The 24198-nt window shown below is 37.1% G+C and overlaps 1 protein-coding gene across 6 annotated transcripts in view; it reads left to right on the plus strand.

Moving 5' to 3' along the window:
* Nucleotides 1-24198, plus strand: part of VWA8 (von Willebrand factor A domain containing 8) — a 339288-nt gene that overhangs the window by 174713 nt on the left and 140377 nt on the right. For all 6 annotated transcript variants that reach the window (XM_047720038.1, XM_047720036.1, XM_047720035.1 and 3 more), the window contains 3 exons: nt 19024-19099; nt 21165-21300; nt 23624-23743. In XM_047720038.1, coding sequence (XP_047575994.1) covers nt 19024-19099; nt 21165-21300; nt 23624-23743 — 332 coding nt within the window. The remainder of the gene's footprint in view (nt 1-19023; nt 19100-21164; nt 21301-23623; nt 23744-24198) is intronic.

Here is a 24198-nt window from a genome sequence, read left to right on the forward strand (position 1 = left end):
GGCACAGCGTAATTCAACATACAAGACTGTCCTCAGTCTGAAGAAAACTGAATGTGACAGTCTAAATTTAGAAATTCACAAAGTCCCAGAGGGAAAATAGATGTATTGACAGAAAATAGAAAAACTAAGAGCTTTTCTAAGTCTCACAGAAAAAAACTAGTATTGAGCCATCAGGACATTCTTAGCACTGATAAGAGCATTAGAGGACTGGAGACACGCCACATATCAGCTGCTCTGCAAAACCTCTGAGATACTCCTGGCTCATCTTACCCACTCTGAACTTGAAAAGCTATTTTAGAACCAATTTTATCAGCCATTGGTCAGTAGTTTTCCCACTAAGAATGTCTTCTACTGCCTCTTTTTCACTAAAGGAATTGTGCCAGTCCCTCCAACCTTTCCACATAGGTGTTCAGGTTTGTAATAATTTTTTTACTCCTTTCTGGATAATCTTCAAATCCATTTAAATTTCCGTATTATTTTTGTTTCTTTAACAAACATGTACACAGCCGCTGCTCTGAACTGGGCACTGTTCTAAGCTGTTTTCAAATTGTAACTCATCGTTGCTACTATTCTCTGAGATCAGTATGGTTTCCCTCTCCGTTTTGCAGATGAGGACACTGAGGCACAGAAGAGTTAAATAACTTGGCTGAGGTTACAGAGCAGGCTTCTTATGACCTGGCATCAGCCCTGTGCTCTAACCACTGCACCATATTGCCTCTTGATTTTGTTGTGTTGATTGAATAGTATTTCCGTGATGCTAGAACTTCAGTCAATTAGTGGGGCACCTGGTTAAGTTAAGTGTCTGACTCTGGGTTTTGGCTCAGGTCATGATCTCGGGGTTGTAAGATCTAGCCCTGCATCAGGCTCTGCACTTGGTGCAATCTCTCACTAAAATAAATAAATCTTTAGGGGTGCCTGAGTGGCTCAGTGGGTTAAGCCTCTGCCTTCAGCTCAGGTCATGATCTCAGGGTCCTAGGATCGAGCCCTGCATCAGGCTCTCTGCTCAGTAGGAGGCCTGCATCCCTTCCTGCCTTTCTGCCTACTTGTGACCTCTGTCTGTCAAATAAATAAATAAAATCTTTAATAAATAAATAAATAAATAAATAAATCTTAAAAACAAAAAAACTTGAGACAATTCCTCATTCAAGTACCAGCCATGTGGTAAGATTGTCAGTAAAGTAAGTTTTACTTTCTAGACTTCAGTCCATGGATAATAGCTTAATTTTCTTAAATTCTAGCATGGTATTTCTAATCCTTGCTCATCTTGACCCCAGGGTCTTTCCTTTGGCCAGTTATTCCATATTTTTCCATTTTTTCAATAGTAACATCTTACAAAATTTCATTTTCTGTTTTCTTGACCAGTTTTCCTGGTTATCCAGCTTATTTTGCCTCCCCTGAGGAAGCTCATCAACTGTCACCCTGGGAATTCATAAGAACATAAACTGAATGAGTTCCTGTGGCCTTGTATGCCATGTCCCCTGCAGGCCCATGCCGCGTCAGCTCTCTCGGTGCTCCAGCCACAGGCTGAGGGTTAGAGAGGTTGCTCAGTTAGAGTTGCACACGAACCCCTGAATCTAGAAGTCCCAGCCATTAGCATGCCGCAGGCTGTTTCAGAAGAGAAGACTGGAAACAAGGAAGATCTTTCATTTTTATTTCCTAAATCACAAGCTAAACAAGTTTGAGAACCACCAATCCCCGGTGCATTTTGTCTTAGTTTTGCTATATCCCTAGAGAATAGCCACATTCCTGTCAAGTGTTACGTACTTTTTTAGATTGAGGAAAACTTTAAAAAATCCAGAAAATGTAAATAGAACTATATAACACCTACCCAGATTTATCACTGAGATTTAACAACTATTAATATTTTTCTCAAATTGGATTCTGCTCTTCCTTTTACAGAAATAAAATGCTGTAATTATAGCTCAAGTCCCCTTCAACCACCACCCCAATCTCATCTCTCCCTCTTCAAGTCATTCACTAATGTCAATTTAATTTATAACCTTCCAATCCTTTGTGGGTATTTTTTTTTAACTTGTAAAACACATTTTTGCTAAGAGAACTATTTTCTCACACTGACTCCCATTATAAAATTAGGGTTACTCTGATGGGGGAATGATTAAAAAAGGTTTCAGTCCTTAGTTGTAACAAAAATAAAAACAAACTCAAGTTTACAGTTGTTTCCATATCAGATTATCTGAACAGACTTAACATCACATCCTAACCACGTACCTGCTCTTTTCTCTCTCTCGGCCTCTCTTGTAAGCTTGAGTGGCCGCTCTCTCACAGCACCCTTAGGTAAGCAGAGAGACTAAAGAAGTATCTTGGGCCAGTGCCCTCTACTTCTCAGGAGTCTTTCTATTTATTAAAATCTAAAATGCTTTATTAGGTGCTGCTCCTTTTAAGTGAGGCAGATACTGCTGTCGGCTGGACTCTTCAAATGCTGGCAGCAGTGACAAGAGCAGACAGTGATGGCATGAGGTGCTTAGATTAATTAAGTACATCTGTGTCTTAATAGGATTGCTCAGTTCACAACTCTGTTAAGTATTTTCTGGTAACTGCAGTGTGTCTGTAGTACTTTGTACAGGAAGAATTCAGCACATTGCTAAAAAATCTAAGAATTGTTTCTACTTTTTACATCATTCATTCATTCATTCAGTCAGTCAACAAATACCTAGAAGCAGAGCCTAAGATGGAAGTGTTTGTGTAAGTAATTTTAGAGGGAGTGCCTTGAGGAAAAACTTGCAGAGAAGCGAAGGAGTTAGGATGCACCTGTGGAAAAGAAATGGTTTTAGTTGAAGTCTGACCTCAGCCTCCTCACACAGAGCTCTAGAGCATGAATGACACTACCCAGTTATCCATCTGGAAGCAAGAGGGTCAGCCTTTTTTGCCCCCGTATCAGTAAGTCATTGGTTATGGGCCTCCCCCTCACTCAGGAGAGAATAAGAGGAACCTGTGACCTCCCAGGCATTTCTGGACACAGTAGCTCCCCACTGGTGGACGGCAGTTCTTTGGAGAAGGGTACAGCTATGAGCTTTCAGAAATTATTGCTGCAATAGCCAGGGGCTAGGTGCATTTGGTGGTAAAGGCCATCTGTGAAAGGCACTGACACCATATACTACAAGAAACCTTTATGGAGGGACAGTGCAGTCCCTCGCATTGTTCTAGGCCTTGAAAAATACAGCAGTGAACAAGACAGACAAGGTCGTTGCTGTCATGAAGCTTTGTTTCTGCTGGTGAAGAGGAAATATGCAATAAATAAATAATACAATAAACAGAAGTATTGATGCTAGAATGGAAATTATGTGAAAATGTTTTAAAGGCTAATGTGATAAGGATACATTGGATACATTTGCCAGCAATGACCATCTTCATAATTGTGGTGGGATTTGCAGCAAGACAGGCTAGCATTTCAGTAGCTTTGTGTGTTCTGGAGACTCCGTGGATAAATTGGCCCAATGCAAGATGCATCCATAAAAGATTACAGGTGACAGTGACTAGAGAGAGGGTGGTGAGAACTTGGGCTAGTGATAGGTTGAAATAAGACTCTAGCAAACCGCCCAAGGTACTGGGCCTAGCTAGGGTCTGATCCAGGGGAGTAGAATTAGAGGGAATTAGGATACTGTGGGGAATATTGGTGTGATAATCAGAAAATGGGGGACACAGAGGCAGAAGTATACGCGACTTGTTATAAATCCCCAGATATGAGATTTATAACCTTTTTGAGCAAGACCAGTGAGTCATGTATCTCATTCCCTGATTAGAACAGGAAATCAGGAACAGAGCAGGGTGAGCCTGCAGCCAAATGAAACTGATTAAAGCAAGGGATAGGACTACGAGTTTTGCACACTGTACCAACAAAGGTGTCCTTTATATTTTACATGCACACACACATTCTGAATGTAAGGGTTTTTTAACCAACTCTCAGTGACAGTTGTATACAATTTACTATCATTTTTCCACCAAGGACCCTAATTCTGCTTGTGCATTACTTAAACAGTGTTACTAATACTTTTTACTGGTTTCTGATCATAACTGGTTAGATGGCAGTAATGCTGCAGTCAACCCTATTAATATGTTTTAAGATATGGTTTTCAGGAATGCGCTGTCAAAAAATCATAAACCATTTATCATAAATGGTTTATTATAAAGCCGTTTATTATAAAACTGAGCTAAAAGAAAATGGAAGCCTCACATTTAAAAAAAAATACTTATTTGAAAGAGAGAGCATGAATAGGAGGGGCAGCTGGAGAGGGAAAGAGAATCTCAAGCAGACTCCACACTGACCATAAGCCCAGCTCGGGGCTTGATCTCACAACCATGAGATCACAATCTTAGCCAAAACCAAAAGTTGGATACTTAACTGACTGCACCATCCAGGCGTCCTGGAAGCCTCACATTTTTAAAAGAAAGAAAGCATGAGTTTGGGTAACCTCTTTGAGGCCAAATTTTATTAGGGAGTTACTATAAAGATTAAATGACATATGTCACTAGGACAGTGCCTGGCATGTGGTAGGGAGCCAGTTAAAATTAAATCTCCTCTCTATAAGTCTGTGTTATCTTCTATCCATATATAGGTGAGTGCCACATCTTCTGCCCCTTCTTTTCTTGGCTTTGTATCTGCATTCTTCTTTTTAAAATACCAACATAGGTATCTCTGGGGCATTTCAAATCTAAAATAGCCATCTTTTCATACCAAGTTTCTTTTGTCAGTGTCCTCCAGCTCCCTTTCTACCTGGTTAATGGCAAGTGTCAGTAAAGCAGTGTTAATTACGTGATTGGTAATTGGTAAAATCGTCCTCTTTTCCTTTCCCAAGGTCACTGGTAGTACCTGGATTATTGCATTAGTTTCTTTTCCAGCACTCCAGAGTTGTAACCAAGTCCTTTCAATTCCACCCTTCTATTAGATTAGTATCTCCCTCCCTTCTCCTCTGGGCCATAATTCTATTCCTCATCTTTTGCCTAGATTATCACAGTAGTCCCCTGGCTAAGAACTCAGCCTCCAGTCTATCTTTCTCACGTTTCATGTTGTTCCAACTAATAAATTTGATCACTTACTTTCTTACTCAGAACCCTCTGATGATTCCCACCGCCAACAGCACCCAGTCCATACTCCTCAGTTTGAGCCCCATCTGCTTCTTCACTGGTCTTCCACCCTTTCTCTCCCACATACTTACGTGTAAGCCATATGAACTGCTTATGATTCCCAAGTATCACATACATATTCATGACTCCATAACTTGCCACATGCAGCTCGTACAGCCTGGAATGCCCTTTCTCATCAACTCTGCCTGGAAAAGTCTTACCCTTGCAGAATGGACAGTGGTTTAAAAGATGCTTGAAAAATAACTCTGATTTGAAAAGAGTATTGATGTATAAACAAAATTGGCAGAAAATTATGTAAGTAAAACCATCAAATAGTACATCTGATCTGATTGAAAAGAGAAAAGTCTCTGGAGTAAGGTTACAGAGGACATCACACATGAGTAGTGTTCTCTTCATAGTGTTTCAGAACAAAGATGGCTACAAAGAGGTTGAAAGCAGATTTGCACAAAGTGCTACAGGAGTCTCCACTTTGATACTGCATATAAAACCAAGACTTTTAAAATAAAGCCAGAATTATTTCAGTGTTTTATAAGGAGATAGAAACTAACCATGAAAAATTTTTACACTGCAGTCTCACTTGCAGTCTTATTGTGAAGTATTTAAAAGATCTGTCAAAACTACACATTTGTCTTCTAGAATGTCAGGAGGTCACAATGTGTTGATGTGTATTCAGAGACTGTCAGAGAGATGCCCCATAACAAATATTTTAAAAATTAAAAAAACATTTAATTTGATCCTTCAGGGTAAAGTCATGCTTTAGCAGTAAAGTAGGAAATAACTACTTAAAAAATATCTTTGGGGCATCTGGGTGGCTCAGTTGGTTAAGTGTCTGACTCTTGATTTCAGCTCAGGTCCTGTACCCAGGGTCACGAAATCAAGCTCCCCTTTGAGCTGTGGGCTAAGTGTGGAGCTTTCTTGGTATTCTCTCTCTGCCTCTCCTTCCCCTGCTTTCTCTGTCTCTCAAAGCAAAATAACACCAAAAAAAAACTTCTTTTCAGAGAGCATTTTTAAATCAGATGTTTATAACTGTTTCAATGGTTAGACTTTTTTGTTCTGAAAATAATGTATTTCACCCTGTGATATTGTGATAGAGTAAGAAATATGTTTGGTCTTCATTCCCATTCCTGGCGTAGGAGCTTCTAAAACCCTGTAAGTTCCTGAGTAATAAAAGTATCATTCTTTTATAACATTGATCTTCTTCCCCAGTTTTAAGATCCTTGTCTTATCTGGAGTGAGACTGTGTCTTTTTGTATGCAAAGAAGGTAACTATTGGCCTCCTGGATAGCTTCCAAATGGGTGGCTGGTTGCCAGAGGAACCAAGCCTATTGATTAGAGGGTTGGAACTTTGAGTTCCACCCCTCTACCTCTGGGAGAGGAGAAGAGGGGCACAGCAGATTAAGTCCGTTACCTATGGCCAATGATTTAATAAATCATGTCTACTTAATGGGACCCCTATAAAAATCCTGAGCAGTGGAGTTTGGCAAGCTTCTGGGTTAGTGAACACACTGACATGTTGGGGAAGGTGGTATGCCTAAAGAGGGCATGGAACCTCTATGCACATTCCCCTTTCCCTCCATAACTTGCCTTATATATCTCTTCCATTTGTCTATTCCTAAGTTGTATCCTTTGTAATAAATCAGGAGTAGTAAGTACAGTGCCTTCCTAAGTTCTGTGAGCTATTCTAGCAAATTGTGGAACCTGAAAAGTGGGTCCTGGAAACCCCTGATTTAGAGCTGTTCTGTACAAAGTATAGAAGGCCTGGGACTTGCCATTGGTGTCTGAAATGGGGGCAGTCTCGCAATACTGAGCCCCGGACCAGTGGGGTCTGTGCTAACTTCACCCCATAGTTAGTGGCAGAATTGAATTACCCTGTAGACACCCAGTTGGTGTCTGCAGAGAATTAGAGAATTGTTGGGTATGGAAATCCCACACATGTGGTATCAGAAGGTGGGAAATGTAGAAATAGATCATATATTCCCCAAGTGTCTCATCTATACACTAAAACAATTTGAAATACAATTTCCTGACATGTTTAAAAATCTTACAAATGAAGAGTTGCCATGAGTTTTGAACCCATTTGTTCAAAATGTAAAATGTGGCATTGATTAGTTTGCAGAGCCATTGATAGACATCAGGAGAGATGGAAATTCCCAAACTTGAGTAACAAAATTGTTTATATGTCTGATAAATGAGAATGAAAGATGAATGTTGTGCTATAGGGAGTACAATCAATGTTGCCCTTCTATTCAGATCTCCATGTCTTTGTGAGTCCTTTTTCAGCTACCGTAGCCATTAACGGGTCTCAAAACGAACTGAATTTAGGACTAGACCTTTACATCACACAAATACTAAAGTATATCAGTCACCTTGTTCTCCTGGAAAATATGCTTCTTTAATTTTTTTATTAATATATATTTTTTATTAATATATAATGTATTATTAGCCCCAGGGGTACTGGTCTGTGAATTGCCAGGTTTACACACTTCACAGCGCTCAGCATAGCACATAACCTCCCCAATGTCCATAACCCAACCACCTTCTCCCTACCCACCTCCCCCTAGCAACCCTCAGTTTGTTTTGTGAGATTAAGAGTCTCTTATGGTTTGTCTCCCTCCCGATCCCATCTTGTTTCATTTACTCTTCTCCTGCCCCCCAAACCCCGCACGTTGCATCTCCACTTCCTCATATCAGGGAGATCATATGATAGTTGTCTTTCTCTGATCGACTTATTTTGCTAAGCATAGTACCCTCTAGTTCCATCCACATCGTCGCAAATGGCAAGATTTCATTTCTTTTGATGGCTGCATAGTATTCCATTCTGTATATATACCACCTCTTCTTTATCCATTCATCTGTTGATGGACATCTAGGTTCTTCCCATAGTTTGGCTATTGTAGACATTGCTGCTATAAACATTCGGGTGCATGTGCCCCTTCGGATCACTACGTTTGTATCTTTAGGGTAAATACCCAGTAGTGCAATTGCTGGGTCATAGGGTAGTTCTATTTTCAACATTTTGAGGAACTTCCATGCTGTTTTCCAGAGTGGTTGCACCAGCTTGCATTCCCATTTTCTCCACATCCTCTCCAGCATCCGTCATTTCCTGACTTGTTAATTTTAGCCTTTCTGACTGGTGTGAGGTGGTATCTCACTGTGGTTTTAATTTGTATTTCCCTGATGCTGAGTGATGTGGAACACTTTTTCATGTGTCTGTTGGCCATCTGGATGTCTTTGCAGAAATGTCTGTTCATGTCCTCTGACCATTTCTTGATTGGATTATTTGTTCTTTGGGTGTTGAGTTTGCTAAGCTCTTTATAGATTTTGGATACTAACCCTTTATCTGATATGTCCTTTGCAAATATCTTTTCCCATTCTGTCAGTTGTCTTTTGGTTTTGTTAACTATTTCCTGTGCTGTGCAATATCCTTCTTTAATTTTTAATGAGAAGAAGTTTTTTGTATTATTAACAAATAAAATCTAAAAGCATTTTTAAGGTATTGTATTTCATCTTAGCTCAGATTTTGTTACTGTTTTTATATATTTTAGAATGTATCTTATCAGAAAAAACTTTTACTGATAGTATATTTAGAACCACTGACCTAGAACAGTCTTTGCTATTGTGCATGTCATTTATTATCACATTTCCATGTTCCCACCTCCGTCTCCCCTGCTAATCATAAAGGTCTCCCTAAGGGCAAGGATGTGTCTTTGAACTACCTCCTTCAAGCATGATGTCTGGACAACGTGGTGGATGTTTGATAAATATTTGTTAAACAAATGAGTAAATGCAATGTCTCCTCCTTCCCATCCATCTTTGAGACATCCAGTTAGAGTCCTCTCTCTGAAATGAACAGATGATTGGTCCTTCATTTCCATGAGATGAAAATCAAACCTTGAGCATGACATTTAAGAAAACTGAATACTCTAGCTCACCTCACCTGGCCAGCTCTACTCCCCTCCATGCAACTATATTCTAGACAGTGTTCCCCCAAATTTCTCTTGTATCACTGAACTTCTACATGTTTGTCTGTTCTCTGCCTGGAAGCATTTTCTCCCTATACCTGCTAGTTAAAATAATATTTAATCATCAAGACTCTGTTCTCAGGGCACCGGGGTGGCTTAGTCATTAAGCATCTGCCTTCGGCTCAGGTCATGATCCCCAGGGTCCTGGGATCGAGCCCCGCATCGGCCTCCCTGCTCAGTAGGAAGCCTGCTTCTCCCTCTCCCACTCCCCCTGCTTTTATTTCTTCTCTTGCTGTGTCTATGTCAAATAAATAAATAAATAAAAATCTTTTAAAAAAGAAAAAAAGCCTCTGTTCTTTTTAGTCAGAATTAATTGCCTTTTCCTCTGTTCCCACTGAACTTTGTTTTAATTTCTGTTGTTGCCTTTCTCACACTCTGACATGAATTATATTTGTTGTATACCTCTCTGTCCTGTGTGCTTCTTGAGAATAGCATCTCTGATCTTTTAGAATCCATCATACCTAATAATCTGCCTTCCATGCTGGAAGTACATCATACTTGTTTAATATACTCATGCATTCATTCATTCTTTGAACAAACATTTATTGCATGCCTAGAAGGTATGAGGCACGGTGACAGGCACTAAATATATAGATGATACCCCCCTGTGTATAGATGGTATGCTTTGTCTTCACAGTCTAGGAAAGGCATATGAGCAACTAAAAAGTACTTCAGTGTAAAGTACTTTCTATCAGTTAGTTCAACCAGGAGGATAGAAATGAGAAACAAGTAATGCTTCAAAGAGGAGACAACATTTGAGCTGAGCTTTTAAGGGATGGCCTGAATAGTTTGCCAGGCAAAGTGAGAAGAAGGGAAGAGAAACTTATCAGAAAAAATACACACAATTTGCACAGTGCTTAAGAAACTCCGAATAATTCATTACAGCCTTAGAATGTGTGACTGAAATAGTTGAGTGTAAGGCATACGTTTCAACAAACATTATGGAACACCTGTTATATCCTGGTCACTTCTCTAGCTTGAGTGATTATGTCAGGAACAAAAGAGTTAAGAACCCCAGCCTTTATGTTTACATTCTAGTTGCTCGTGAAAGAGAGAGGCACAGAGAGAGTGAGAACACGATAATTAAAATGCATATATCAGGTAGAAAGTGCTGTGGGGAAAAATAAAGCAGAGGAGGGAGCTGGACGAGGGCTTACAGTTTTTAATAAGCTGACCAGGGAAGGCCGCACTGAGAAGCTGACATTTGAGTAGCACTGATGGAGTAGCAAAATGTCTAATCTTTTGCCTCTTATAAACACCCCTTTTATTTTTGTAAGTTTCACCTTAATACTCTTTACTAAGAGTACTGAGTACTCAGTACTCTTTTCCTTTTTTGGTGTGGTTCTAGAGCTCTCCTGACTAACAGCCTTAAATAAACACCAATAATCCCTAAACTCAAATGAGAGAACAGGACAAATGAACCACAGCCTCCTGTTCATCCTGTAAGAGTAGAAGAGATCGCCCAGCAGGTGAGAGAACTTTTCAAGTCCCAACGGGACACAGGCTGTTTGATATCTGAAAAAGGTGAGCTAATGGAATGCCCACCAGCACGAGTCAGAGAGCGCTGTGACAGCCTTTGTGGTATCATTCTGGAGGTCCTCCATGGTGATTAGCCTGAAGAGTTCATAAAGCAGTGGAAACATGATGGCCACTTATAACCTCTCATTTACTTAATTTGGACTCAAGAAATAAGATAGCAACCGGGAGAGCAAAGGTGGCCAGAGGCTGGCCTGGTTCTGCTGTGCCAGCTCTCTTCAGCTCAGCCCAGTTTCCTGGAGGTATTGGCTCAACTCCTCATGGCCGCTTCTCTAATGGTGACTGAGCTGTCTTTGTGGAATAGTCTTCAAAATCCCCATCAAATTTTAAGATAAAACTTAAGATGACAAAGAAATGTGCTTAGAGCTCTGCTCCCATCCTCTGACCTCTAAGTCCTTGGAGGTATGTGTTCCTTCTCTGCCATTAAAATGACACTAGAGGCGCTCCTGGGGGGTACAGTCTGTTAAGCATCTGACTCTGGGTTTTGGCTCAGGTCATGATCTCAGGTCATGACATGCAGCCTCGTATTGAGCTCCACGCTTGGCATGGAGTCTGCTTGGGATTCTCCTTCTCCCTCTACCCTTCCCACTTGTACCCTCTCTCTCTCTCCCCCTCTCAAATAATCAATAAGTAAATCTTTAAAAAATAATAATAAAATGGGAGTGCCTGGGTGGCTCAGTGAGTTAAGCCTCTATCTTGGGCTCAGGTCATGACCTTAGGGTCCTGGGATCGAGCTCTGCATCAGGCTCCCTGCTCAGCTGGAAGTCTGCTTCTCCCTCTGCCTCTCCCCCCACTTGCACGTGTGCACCCTCTCTCTCCCTCAAATAAATAAACAAAATCTTAAAAAAATAAAAAAAATAAAATAAGTACTATAGGTTGGCTTGCTGAACAAAATAATAAAAAATAAATAAAATAAAATGGCACTGGAAAATGACTGAGACTGAAATGAACTCTTTAACTTTTGCTTCTAAAAGCAATATAGCTTATAACACCCAGTGCTCATCTCCACACACTACATCAAAAGCTAATGATGTACTATATGTTGGCTAATTGAACATAATAAAAAAAAAATAAAAGCAAATAGCTTATAAATAAATAAATAAATAAATAAATAAATAGATGTGATATAACTTGTTTTCCTTATGATGCCGTAGCATCTTCCTTTAAGAAAAAGCTCTGATAAAAGCTTAATAAAATGTAGGTATATTACAGAAAACTTAAACATGGATTTCTTTTAAGAGTTCTCCAGCTACAATGCTTTTTTACATCCTATTTTTCTACTTGACCTGAGTACTTGAAGTGTGATAAATTTAACACCGAGCATTGTGAGTTTTTTAAGTTGATGAACAGTCAGAAATGAGGATAAGATAATTCAAGATTATAGTATGCCGAATAATATTATGACATATACAAAATGCAACTTACATAGCGAGTTTTAGGCAATAAGTATTTCATGGAAAATGTATTCCGGGTTATTAACCAGAAGACACGTACTGAGCCAGCATCATGGAGGGCTGGCGGACATGAGTCTTCTGATGGACTTCAGTAGCAGCAGGCTGTTTCTCATTTGTCTTAAGAGATCAAAAATAGGTATTTCAGGGCGCCTGGGTGGCTCAGTCGTTAAGCGTCTGCCTTTGGCTCAGGTTATGATCCCAGGGTTCTGGGATGGAGCCCTGCATCGGGTTCCCTGCTTGGCAGGAAGCCTCTTCTCCCTTTTACTCTGCTGCTTCCCTGCTTGTGTTCCCTCTCTCGCTGTTTCTCTCTGTTGAATGAATGAATGAATGAATGAATGAATGAATAAATAAATAAATAAATAAATAAATAAATAAAATAGGTATTTCATTTTCATTTTGAATAAAATGAGAAAATATCTGGTAAATGATAAAATAGCTGGTAAAACATCTTTTGATATTTAATCTCACGTGAAGTCTAGTTCATACTGTACCAAAGATGGCACATTATTAGTGTGGCGAGTTAAGTTCACTTAAATATATTATGAATTTAAGCTCATCAGGGGAAGGAATTTCTACCTGTTTTGTTCACAGATACTTTTCCAACATCTACAGTGATGCCCCTTAGTAAATGTTCAATACATACTTACTGAGGGAAGGATTTGGTAATATCCTGATATAGAAGGGTATGCACTTATTAAATTTTGACTCTATCACACTTTTATGTTATTACCCAATTACTGAGGCTTTTAAAAAATTACTCATTACTATATTTTCTGATAAAGATTTACCCAGTGGCCACTGTGTTCCCCAGCCTTACACATTTTTATCTGTGTGTGTATCTTTGCCCACTCACTCAGCTTTGCAGCTGAATCTGCATTTTGTTCTTCTATTCTTTTTTAAAAACATTAGAAAATGCATTGTTTAATGTCAGGGGGAAAGGGAAACAAGGGACCGGTATAACCATTTTTCTTTTTTTGCTGGAAAAGGGGAAATGAAGTTCCCACAAAGAAATTAGATCATGTTGAGTTCCTAAAATTTACCAAGTCGGGGAGCTAGTTTTCAGAGTAGAGACAGAAGATCCAGTCTTTAAGTATATCATTTTAGTAGATTTATTTTTAAAGGCTGGACAGCTCAGAACTTTCAGATTTAGTTAAAAGATTTGATTATCAGCATGGCTTTGAGTATTGGAGGAATTTCTTTTTAAAGAAGTGTTAATATAGTGCTAGGAGATGTGAGGAGGGAAGCAGATTTTGAAAATGAGGCATATTTTGAAATGTTTAGCTTCCATTGGATGACTGCTTTGCTGTGGCTGTTTTCTACCTGCTGTTCCCAGTGAGAACCTACCCCTGAAGGGCGGAGTGTTGCATCACAGTGGACTTCCTTGCATAAATATTATCCCCCTAATGTCTTCCTTTCTTTTATGGTTTGTTAGGATTTTTTGCATCTGGACACATTAGTGATGAGTGATTGACTATTAAATAAACTGTTTTTCCTCCCAAACAGCTATTTTAAGAGCTGGAGTCTTTTCAGTCACTTTGGCAGAAATAATATTTTGCTTATCTTATTAAAAAGACTTTTCCCTCAAAGCATTCAAAGCACAAACAATACTACTATTTCTCTCTCCATTTTGAGCTTCCTTGCTTTCTACTCTACTACATTCCTCATATATTCTGTTTTAATTCCCTCTGTTTTAATTCCCTATAGAAATCTATAGAAATGAGTAATCCTGGGCTTTGAGAGATTAAGTGATTGACCAAAGTTGGAGGACTCAGATTTAGGCCAGTGCCGGTTTTTAACAAACACTGCAGTAATCACAGCTAATTTGTGTCTTTTTTTTGTATTGTATGCTGGATTGCTATATTAGTGGCTATTTCTGTTTGAGGGCCTTGGGAAGTTTCTCAACATGACAAAATGTTTTTGCCTTTTATAGGAAGGCAACGGTGTGTTGCTATTCAGGAGAGCCCAGAATGTTTGTAAACATTGTTTAAATCTTAAATTTGTTGCCATTAGCTATGTCTAAATACCACTCTCTGTTTTATTGGTGAAAATTACTATTCATGTCCCTTACCTTTATTTCATTGATTATTTAAAATAAGCCTGTGGAAATGATATTCTTGATGATGCCATGAACTCTTTTTCACTTGAAAATATCTTTCAGCATCATTTACTTTTCAATCAGTGATGTTATGCTTATCTATTTTTGGCAAAAATTACTCTTTATTTCTATTTTCATGATCATCTCTCTTTTAAAAATATTCGACACATATTTGTTAAGTGCCTCCTGTGTGCCATATTCTCTCTTTCCTTTCGCATGTTTGGCTTATATTAACAAGCAGTCTGTTCCTATAGCCAATTTTATTTAATGAACTATGAAATTAGAGATAATTTTTATTAGCTGTTTGAAACTCTCAGGTGTCTTCTTTCTTCTTTCAGCCCTATGTTTAACTACTGTTGTTTTCCTAAAAGAAAGCTGACCGTAACCAATTTAAACATAACTTACTAAAATACCGTTTTCATTTTTTTTTTTAAAGATTTTATTTATTTATTTGACAGAGAGAAATCACAAGTAGGCAGAGAGGCAGGCAGAGAGAGAGGAGGAAGCAGGCTCCCTGCTGAGCAGAGAGCCCGATGTGGGGCTTAAACCCAGGACCTGGGATCATGACCTGAGTCGAAGGCAGCGGCTTAACCCACTGAGCCACCCAGGTGCCCCTAAAATACCGTTTTCAAAATAAACGTCACTATTTGAGATCACTTGCTCCTCTGTAAATTAGCAGGTATTAGCTTAATGTACCTTTACAAGCAACATTCCAAGAACAGATTGGGCTTGCTCTCCAGAAGCCAATTTTCTTTTTCCTGATTTTGACAAAAACCTGGTCTTTATATAATTACTTTCATTGCGTCAGGAAGGAAATTAAATTTCTATCGAAACATTAATAACTCTAATTTAAAAAAAATTCTTAAAAAAAAGAGTTAAAAGAATAGAGTTTAGCACCATATTTCTTTGAGTAACCCCTTTATCTACACAGACCTTAATTGATAGACAGCTTTGGTCTGCAGGATAGGGAGAAGTGAGAACATTTATGTCAGCAATTAGCTGAACAGTCTAATTAATTCAGTATTAGAGATAGCAGTTATATACCGGAAAACCATCTTTCAATTAAACCTTAGGCTAAGGAAATGTGATTTAGGTGTGTTTTAAATTTCCTTCTCCCCAATATTGTTGAAATCATTTAAACTTTTATGAGCTTTTACTTCAAAGCTGTTCTTGAGAGGAAAAAATCGTAATAGAATTAAAATTGTAGCAAATAAAATATTTTCTTAGGTCTATTGCCTATTTGTATGGAGAACTAAAATCTTTTGATCCAAGATGTTCCTAAATACAGAGATGATTTTAGTCAATGTTTCTGCAAAAGAATCATTATATTGACTTTAAGAATCAGTTCATATACTACTTGTGACGGTAATGATTACCTTATCACTTAACTAAGTTGAACTTTATAATATTGTAAGGTACCTTGAAAAAACAAGCTTTTTTTCTTGTTGTATTAGTACTCTACAGTAGATAGTAGGGTATTTTCCACTCTTATGTAACCAGTGAAACTTACTGTCATATAAGCTGAACATTTTCTCTAATTGCATATTATTTGACATATTTTACTAACCTTTGCTTTTCCTTTGATGTAGAGGATGGAGGATCAATAAAAAGAATAGAACAAAACTACTTTTTTCCTATAAATTCCTCTTTCTTACAGAGTGTTCTACTAAAAGCATGTTTTCCATTTGTATTCATTCTCATTTGTAGTCCCTTTTGGAAATCATCTGATTTGTGCATGTTCCGTCAAACTATGATTTTTATTTCTAGCACAGAAGTCTTTTGATAAATCTAATTTGGCAAGTTGTATCCTATCTGAATTCAAGTGTTAGAGAACAATTATATTTGCCTTTTTTAAATTGGTATTCAGCTTGAATTTCCTTCCCACTGACAATGATATAAGAGTTCCTTTTTCCATTTTGGTGCTGGAAGATGTCATGTTGTTGCCCATTAAATATGTGACGAATGAGGTGAGAAATTCATTATATTGCTATAAAAATCTGTGTGAACACATCTCTTTCTCGTCCTCACCCCCCCTTCTGTATTGCTAGAATATTAACAGCAAATTCAAGTGAAATTAGTTAAACTGTGTTCTTATTTCTTTAAAACTCTAAAAATTAACTTTTTAGTAGAAGATAGCATAAAGTATGTCCTACAGGAGACTTAAAAGACCCAGGAATACAGAAAATGAGTGTATAACTAGATATCATTACAATATATATTATTCCTACTAAAAGTTGATAAGCACCAAGAAAGTGTCACTATATGTTTTAACTTTTCTTAACATCTTCAAGGATTTATTTCAAACACATTTTAATTTTATTTTTAGCCAATATGAAAGAAAAACATGGATTTCTTTGTAAAGTATAGTGCTTGGGCTATAGGAAGCAGTAGATCACTCGACAGGCATCAGACCCATAGGACCCATGAGAATGGGAGCTTGGAATAGAGGTCAAGAAGGGCAATAGGCCAGATCTCCAGGGAATTCACTGAAGAAGCCAGTCGCCAGTTAGTCAAATTCGAGGGAGAAGCCTTTCAAGCTAGGTGCAAAGAAGCTGGATAGTCTAGAAATTGTAAATGCTGACAATTGTGTTGCCCGTATACCCACTCAGGCCCTGGTAAATGAGGACTCTAGTGGAGGAGTTACTCAGAGTTACTCATAATTTACTAAGTCTAAATTCAACTCAGTTGGAATCCATGATGGACATAAACTGTATTCCCAGTAATCCCTTGACTAGTCAACCCCAAGTGTCCTTCTTGATATGACTGTACTTTCTAATGTGTACTTATAAATTAATAAAATATATATATGTTAAATATATAATAAAATATTCTATATTAATATATTGTTATGTTTTATTATAATATTAATAAAATAATAAAATATTATAAATAAAGATTCCTAACATCTAGGAGAGTCAGTCTTAATCTAATCCAACATTTACTAAAGTAGGCTCTATATTCAAGATTCTTTGTTAAAAAGGGGAGGGAGGCTCCATGATCCAATAAATTTGGAAATCCACATACTGTATGTTGTATTATAAGCTACGGTGTCGATTTTTAACTTTTAGCATTTTTGTCATTTTGTTCATGCATTCATTTATTCAACGAATATTTGCTAAATACATCCTGTGAACCAGACATCCATCAGATGCTAGGAACAGGAGGAGGGACAGATAGATGTGGTCCACAGTCTTAAATCTTATAGTCTGTGTAGAAAGATATTAAAATAAGTAATTACAATACAGTGTGTTAGTGGAATAAGGGAGATCCAGGGCTCAAAGGGGACATAGAGTAGGGTCACCTAACCTGTCTAAAAAGGGTCAAGGAGGAACCAACTATGCTAAAACCTGAAGATAGGTGGAAGTTAGACAGGCAAGAACTTTCAGTCACAACAAAAGCAAGAATGAGATTAACAAATTGCCAAAGCTGACATGTACATAGACTCTTTCTGTCCTCCATACGCTGTGCCAGCGACTTTCCCAGTGTTCCATCATTGAGCCTCCTGGTGGGGGTTGTATTACTTACCGAGATCAGATGGCTAATAAATGACAAGAACTAGAATTTCAATCCTGATTGGTCAGACTCCAAAATCATCTTTCCAGTACCCCACAACTCTCAAGGTAGTTGACTGATTTTGATTAAATTTGTTTTGCTAAACCAAAAACTCGCTAGAATGATGTCTCAAGTTTGCTTTATTTGTGAGTGTTGTATGGTATTTATTAGTTTTTTTTAAGAGATACACATGCGATAAATGGTAGCATTTGGGGAGAAATTTCAGAAGCACATTATACCTCAAAGGTCTGTGGATCACAACCCAAGTCTCACACATAGTAGGTACTCAAAAGAACACAACTGTAACTCCATTCATTACTTGAATAAGTGGTAGGGTACTTTGAAAAGACAACTTTGAATTCTTATAAAGAAAGGTGCTATTCGCATTTTTAAAGTAATTTAATTCTCCATGTGACATGATCAAGATGGCCATAGGAATTTTTATTTTAAAGAGTATATGTAGAAGATGAAGATAGAAAATTGGTCCCCTTGAACATGTATAGATCTTCCTATCACCTGTAGCTTATGTACATATTTTTGGCAAAAATATTATTAGGTGATGTGAACTTCATATCTCATCATGTGAGGAAGTCATAGCTCACTATTAATAATTCAAATATCCTGATCTAAGGAAGGTCTGGCACATACTAGCAAAGAGATTTAAGAAAACGAAAAGGATTGCTTTAATCCTAGGAGAAATGTTCAAAAATCTATGGTTCTGGGATTGAGATGAGATAGTCTGGCTTTTGCACACACTGATGACAGTTTGGGCCAGAATGTGTAATTCACAGAATTGCTTTTAACTGGACACATGAGCTCACCAGTCGTCACCAAACTCGCCATAAAAATTCTTTTCAAATAATATAAATATTGTTTCTTTAATGCAAGATTCTCTGTTTCTTTAATGCAAATATATCAAGATTCTCTGTTTCTTTAATGCAAATATATCTTTTTAACCTCCCCTCTTCACCCTCAGAAGGTAATTTTGAGGAGTGAAGTGGTCACAAGGGAAATTCCTAGAAGGAAAAAGAGAAGTAAAGAACCTGAGTAATCTGTAAAACCTGAATGGATTCCGAAACCCTTGTAATTTATATTCACACCTACAAAATAGTGTTGCTGAATGGGATTGCATTTTTTATTATTCATTTTGAGAAAAGTAGGATGGTGAACAAAAACTTAAAAAGAAGTCCTCCTGTGCTATATTTTTACTCATGTCAGTATATTTTCTTACTAACTATAAAATGTTTTGTTTTAACTTTAGGGACACCACAGTACAAACCCTTACTCTTCAGCCTTCTGTTAAAGATGGACTAATTGTGTATGAAGACTCACCTTTGGTTAGTAATCCAACTTTATGAATATTCTCGACTGTATTTTTCTGAATGGTAGTTGTATTTCAGCAATTTGTGAATCTCCCATATATTTTGATAGATTTCAGTCTTAACAGGAAAACATTCATATGTCACTTGGGGAGTGGACATTTAAATACAGATAATTGAGAAAATAATGTTTTCTTATTCTGTTCCCTCTTTGGAGTGATATAGGGAATGATAGAAATCCTCTAATGATTTCTTTATCATTCCAGAATTTTTTTTTAAATTTGCTCTTTTCAAATATGCAGAGTTTGAAATTAAATAACACTTCTAGAAATTTTTTTAAGATTTTAATCATAAAATATTAACCCCATGTTTTGGGTAGCTGGAAAGACCCATTCCTCACTTTCTCATATAAGACCCAAAGAAATGCTGGCCTGCCAGGTGTGTCCCTCTGTGTGCCTTTGTATCAATGGCACAAATACACCAACATGAGAACCTCTGTGGTCAGACGTTTTCGAAGTGATTGAAGTCTTTAGAATCTCCTTCCTGAATTCCCCCAGGTTGGGCCTGACTTTCCCTGAACAGAGATGTGAAGGCTGAAGTTGGATTATTCTTAGAAAGTTATATATTTTCGGGGCGCCTGGGTGGCTCAGTGGGTTAAAGCCTCTGCCTTCGGCTCAGGTCATGATCCCAGAGCCCTGGGATCGAGCCCCACATCAGGCTCTCTGCTCAGCGGGGAGCCTGCTTCCCCCTCTCTCTCTGCCTGCCTCTCTGCCTGCTTGTGATCTCTGTCTGTCAAATAAATAAATAAAATCTTAAAAAAAAAAAAAGTTAAATATTTTCTCCCTCTTTTTAAATTCGGTTTACTTTTGCCCTAAAATTAGAAAGAAAAACCCTTACCAGCTTTTGTTTTAGAATATGAATAAAATATTTGTGGTAGAGGGAATCAACTATTTCTCAATCTGTATTTCCTTAAAATTATTTGCCAAAACTATATAATGAGAAAATTTTATTGTATGGTTTATTTTATGTTATGAGAAATTTCTTACTATTAAAAAAATAAGCTTTGTGTTTACATTTAAATTCATTGAACATTCCCCCTTCCTACCTTCTTTCTCTTCATAACGTCACCATTTAATCAGACACCTAAGACCTAAGGCTCATTCCGGTTTTTCCTTTCCCTACTTCCCATCTAATCAGTTGCCAAGACTATAGCTTATACCTCCAAAAAATTCTTCAGATCAGTTTAATGCTTTTGATTTCCACATTTCCATGCCTTTTCTAAAATCAGGTCCCCCAAACCACTTTTTTACCAAATTATTAGAGTAATCCCCTTTTAGTCCATTTGCATATTGCTGCCATATAGAACATCTGAAAGTGTAGCTCCAAGCTTCATTTCTGTCATGCCTGAACTCATAAGTCTTTATGAATTTATTATTTAATGAGATAAAGTACGTATTTCTCAGTCTGGCAATCAAGTTTTTAGTAGCAGAGACCTGATCTACCCTTTCAGACCCTGTTCTCTCTTTTCTCACATTTAATTTCTGCCTCAGCGAAGATAAACTACTCATACTCACTCTTCCCTAAGTATGCCCAGGATTTCTTGAGTTTGACCATTGATTCCCTTTTATTTTGAATGCCCACCTCACCAACCGTTCTGCTCTATTAAAATCCTACACTCTTTTAGAGCCCTAACAAATGCAGTGGTCTAATATCCACTCTTGATTGTGATGTCTCGGTCTTCTTAACTCCCAAGGCACTTTAATTTCTGTATTTGTTATACTTGTTTTAAATCTCCCCTACTCTGGGGTGTGAAGTGTGGACATCACCAACGTAGGAATAACTATGGTGCTAAAGGGAAATAAAGTGATTACCGCAGAGTTAACAGTTTAGTAACAAGGTGAAGCTTTTGGTGGAGATTCATAAATTTTGTTTCCAGCTCTGCTACACACTTTTTTTTTGTGGTAGTACATCCATAACTTAAATAAAACTAGCTACTATTATAAACCCAAAGCAATGAGTGATAAAAATTTTTAAACATTTGCTTTCATTTTGTTTGTTTATGATAAATGTTCTGTCTTTAAAGGTTAAAGCAGTGAAGTTGGGTCATGTTCTGGTAGTAGATGAGGCAGACAAAGCCCCAACAAATGTCACCTGTATTTTAAAAACTCTAGTGGAAAATGGAGAAATGATTCTAGCAGATGGAAGACGCATTGTTGCAAGTGAGTATAACAAAGCTTTCATTACATGCAAAGTTCACATCTTTGGTATCAAATCGCACACTTAGCTGGCCACTTATCTGCAAGTAACAAGCGTAAGTTCGTTAGAACTGAAGTTGTCTGTATTGACAGTCATTTATAAAAGTCAGTACATGGGAATCTGTCTTTGTCTGTTTGACATTTTTATTGCCGGAGTGCACCTTTGAAAATTTCCATAGTAGTTTTAAGACAAATCAGCTTTATATTTTTCTACTCTGCGAATACCAACTATAATCCTTATTATACTCATTTATCCATTATTGTGTGCAATTTATTTTCTTTTGTTGTTATCTGGATTTTTTAAAAGCTCTAGCATGTTTCTATGACTTATAATATTAAAATTAATTTTATTACTACTCAGTTAGAAAAAAATTACCAGGGATTTTATATGGGTGAATCCATATAAAATGTATATACACACGCACATGCACTTGCACATACATACACACAGCCCATCCTCACTTTGGACTATCTTCTTCCTTTTATTTATTTATTTACTTTTTTTTTCTTGTTGTTAGGAAAACTGTAGATCCATGAGTCTCATCAGTCTGTTTAACTTAAAGACAAATTGTCTGATGTGACATGAGAATATTTTCTAGTTTCTAATTTAATTTTTTTGTGTGATGAAAAGACTTGAACATCTGTAACTAGCCATTGAAAATATATATAGCCAATAGCAGGGTAAGCATAAAAAATTGAGACAAATAACTAAAATCTTCAATATTCAAAGAGAATATATAAAGAAAACCCATTAGAAATATACAGGTACATCATGAGAGAGGTTCTTCTTCAACATTATCATTGGAAGATGGCAATTTCAAAGCCTAGGAAATTAGCATAAAACATAAATAATATAAACATAAGTAAATAATAAAAATATTCCAACATGCCAGCTTCACAGTGAATTTATGCAAAAAATGAGAATTTGAGCTAGACAGCCTGAATGCTACCTTCTTAGATCATTCAGTCTCTCAGGATTAAAATTCTGCCTGCCCTTTTTAGATACATTTTGAGGATATTGAATGGAAAACAAGAAAGAACTGCTGAAACAAAACTGTAGTTAAAGAGTGATTATCTCTTGGTGACTGTCTACATTTTCTAATACATTTTAGAAGAGTAATCTAGAAGACAAGGAGTCATCCTAATTTTTAAACTCCAATTTAATTATATACAATATTTTAAACACAAGATCCCCTAAGGCCTTCTAAACATGGTTTCTTAAAGCATCACTTCTAGGGCCTTGTTTTCCATTTTCTTTCCTTTTCAAGTTTTCATTTTTTATTGTTATTTTTATTTTAATTAACTAATTAAATTTTGCCTGTGAGGCATACCCTTTATTTACCACAACTAAAATTAACAGGGATCAAACATTAAGGATATTAATTGTATTTAGCACATGAATATATGGCATATTTGAAAGATTGTATTAAAAAGGATAAGTGTAGGTTCTTATAGACTCATCACAAATAAAATAGCAGGTGCTCACAGCTATCCTTTTTAAAAGATGGACAGCCTAAGGCTGGAATTTAAATAAACCCAGATGACAAGTGTTCCTTCTGAAAATAACCACAGTAAAGTTTTTACCAACTGAAATTATCGTCTAGACTAGCAGCTCTATCTGTAATGTACATCAGCCAGTAGAACATAATACCCAACTTCTTTACTACCTTTTTGACATTTGCACAAAGGAAACTTCCATGAACTTGTAATTACTTATTTTAAGAACTGAAGTAGAATCCTTTAATTGGAAATAAATCAACATTGTGAGCTGACTAGCTGCTTAAGGCCTTTATTCTGTGTTAAGTTTCAGGGTAGGTAATCTAAACCAGAAGTCACTCCTTAGCTGCTTAACGGCAGGCAAAGTGATGCAGCTGCTGATCTCATGAAATCTAAAGGATGTTTGGGTCATCCTTTGAGTGTCCTTTGGATTATCCTTCATTATGGATTCTTATTCTTTTTTTTTTTTTTTTAAGGAATAATAGCATCTCAAGTCAGGTTTCAATACTGCAAGATAATATTTGGACAAGTTTGCCTTTTAGATGTACATTGAATTTACATAAAAATACAAGTCCCTGTAAAATTCAGTATATGCTTTATCAGCATTCTGTTCTTAAGCACACTTTCTCAAGAAAGTATTTTTTTCCTGTAACCAAATTGTGACAACCAGATTTTTTGAGTTTTTTATGTGGAGCAGCATGATTCCTTATATTATTTTAAAGGCTATAACTTGATATTCTTAAGAATTATCAGATATCAATAAAGACTAACTAGAAATTCTGTTTTTCAGATTCTGCTAATGTTAATGAAAGAGAAAATGTTATTGTGATTCATCCTGACTTTAGAATGATTGTCTTGGCCAACAGACCTGGATTCCCTTTCTTAGGCAATGATTTCTTCGGTACTTTAGGTAAAAACAATAATGAAAACAATAACAAAAATATTAATAACAATAATAATATTCTTAGTAACAATGCTGAAGTGGCTGTCACTGAATGCTGCTGTGTACTGTGTCATCATCACAACTACCTTGTGAAAATATTTGTTATCCCCACTATAGAGAAGGAGAATATTGGATATTCAGAGGGATCCTTCTTTTTCTGGCATCACTTAGGTAGGAGTATTAGAGTTTGGCTTCATATCGAAGTCTCTCTGATTCCAGAGCCTATTTTCTCAAACAACTACACTATACATTGTTGTTTAGGGCCTCTTAGAATAAAACACAAAATAAGGAATAGTTTGTAGTCTTTGGTTTTTGTCACATCCCCCTGAGAGTCTGAGACCAGCTCTGAGAAGACTGATTTGCATGGATCCGAATGGTCCTGAGATAAGCTTCATCATCAGGAGCCTTTTAGAAGGACTTCT

Source organism: Lutra lutra, chromosome 3 (genome assembly GCF_902655055.1).
Source record: "Lutra lutra chromosome 3, mLutLut1.2, whole genome shotgun sequence".
NCBI classification, from domain to species: Eukaryota; Metazoa; Chordata; class Mammalia; order Carnivora; family Mustelidae; genus Lutra; species Lutra lutra.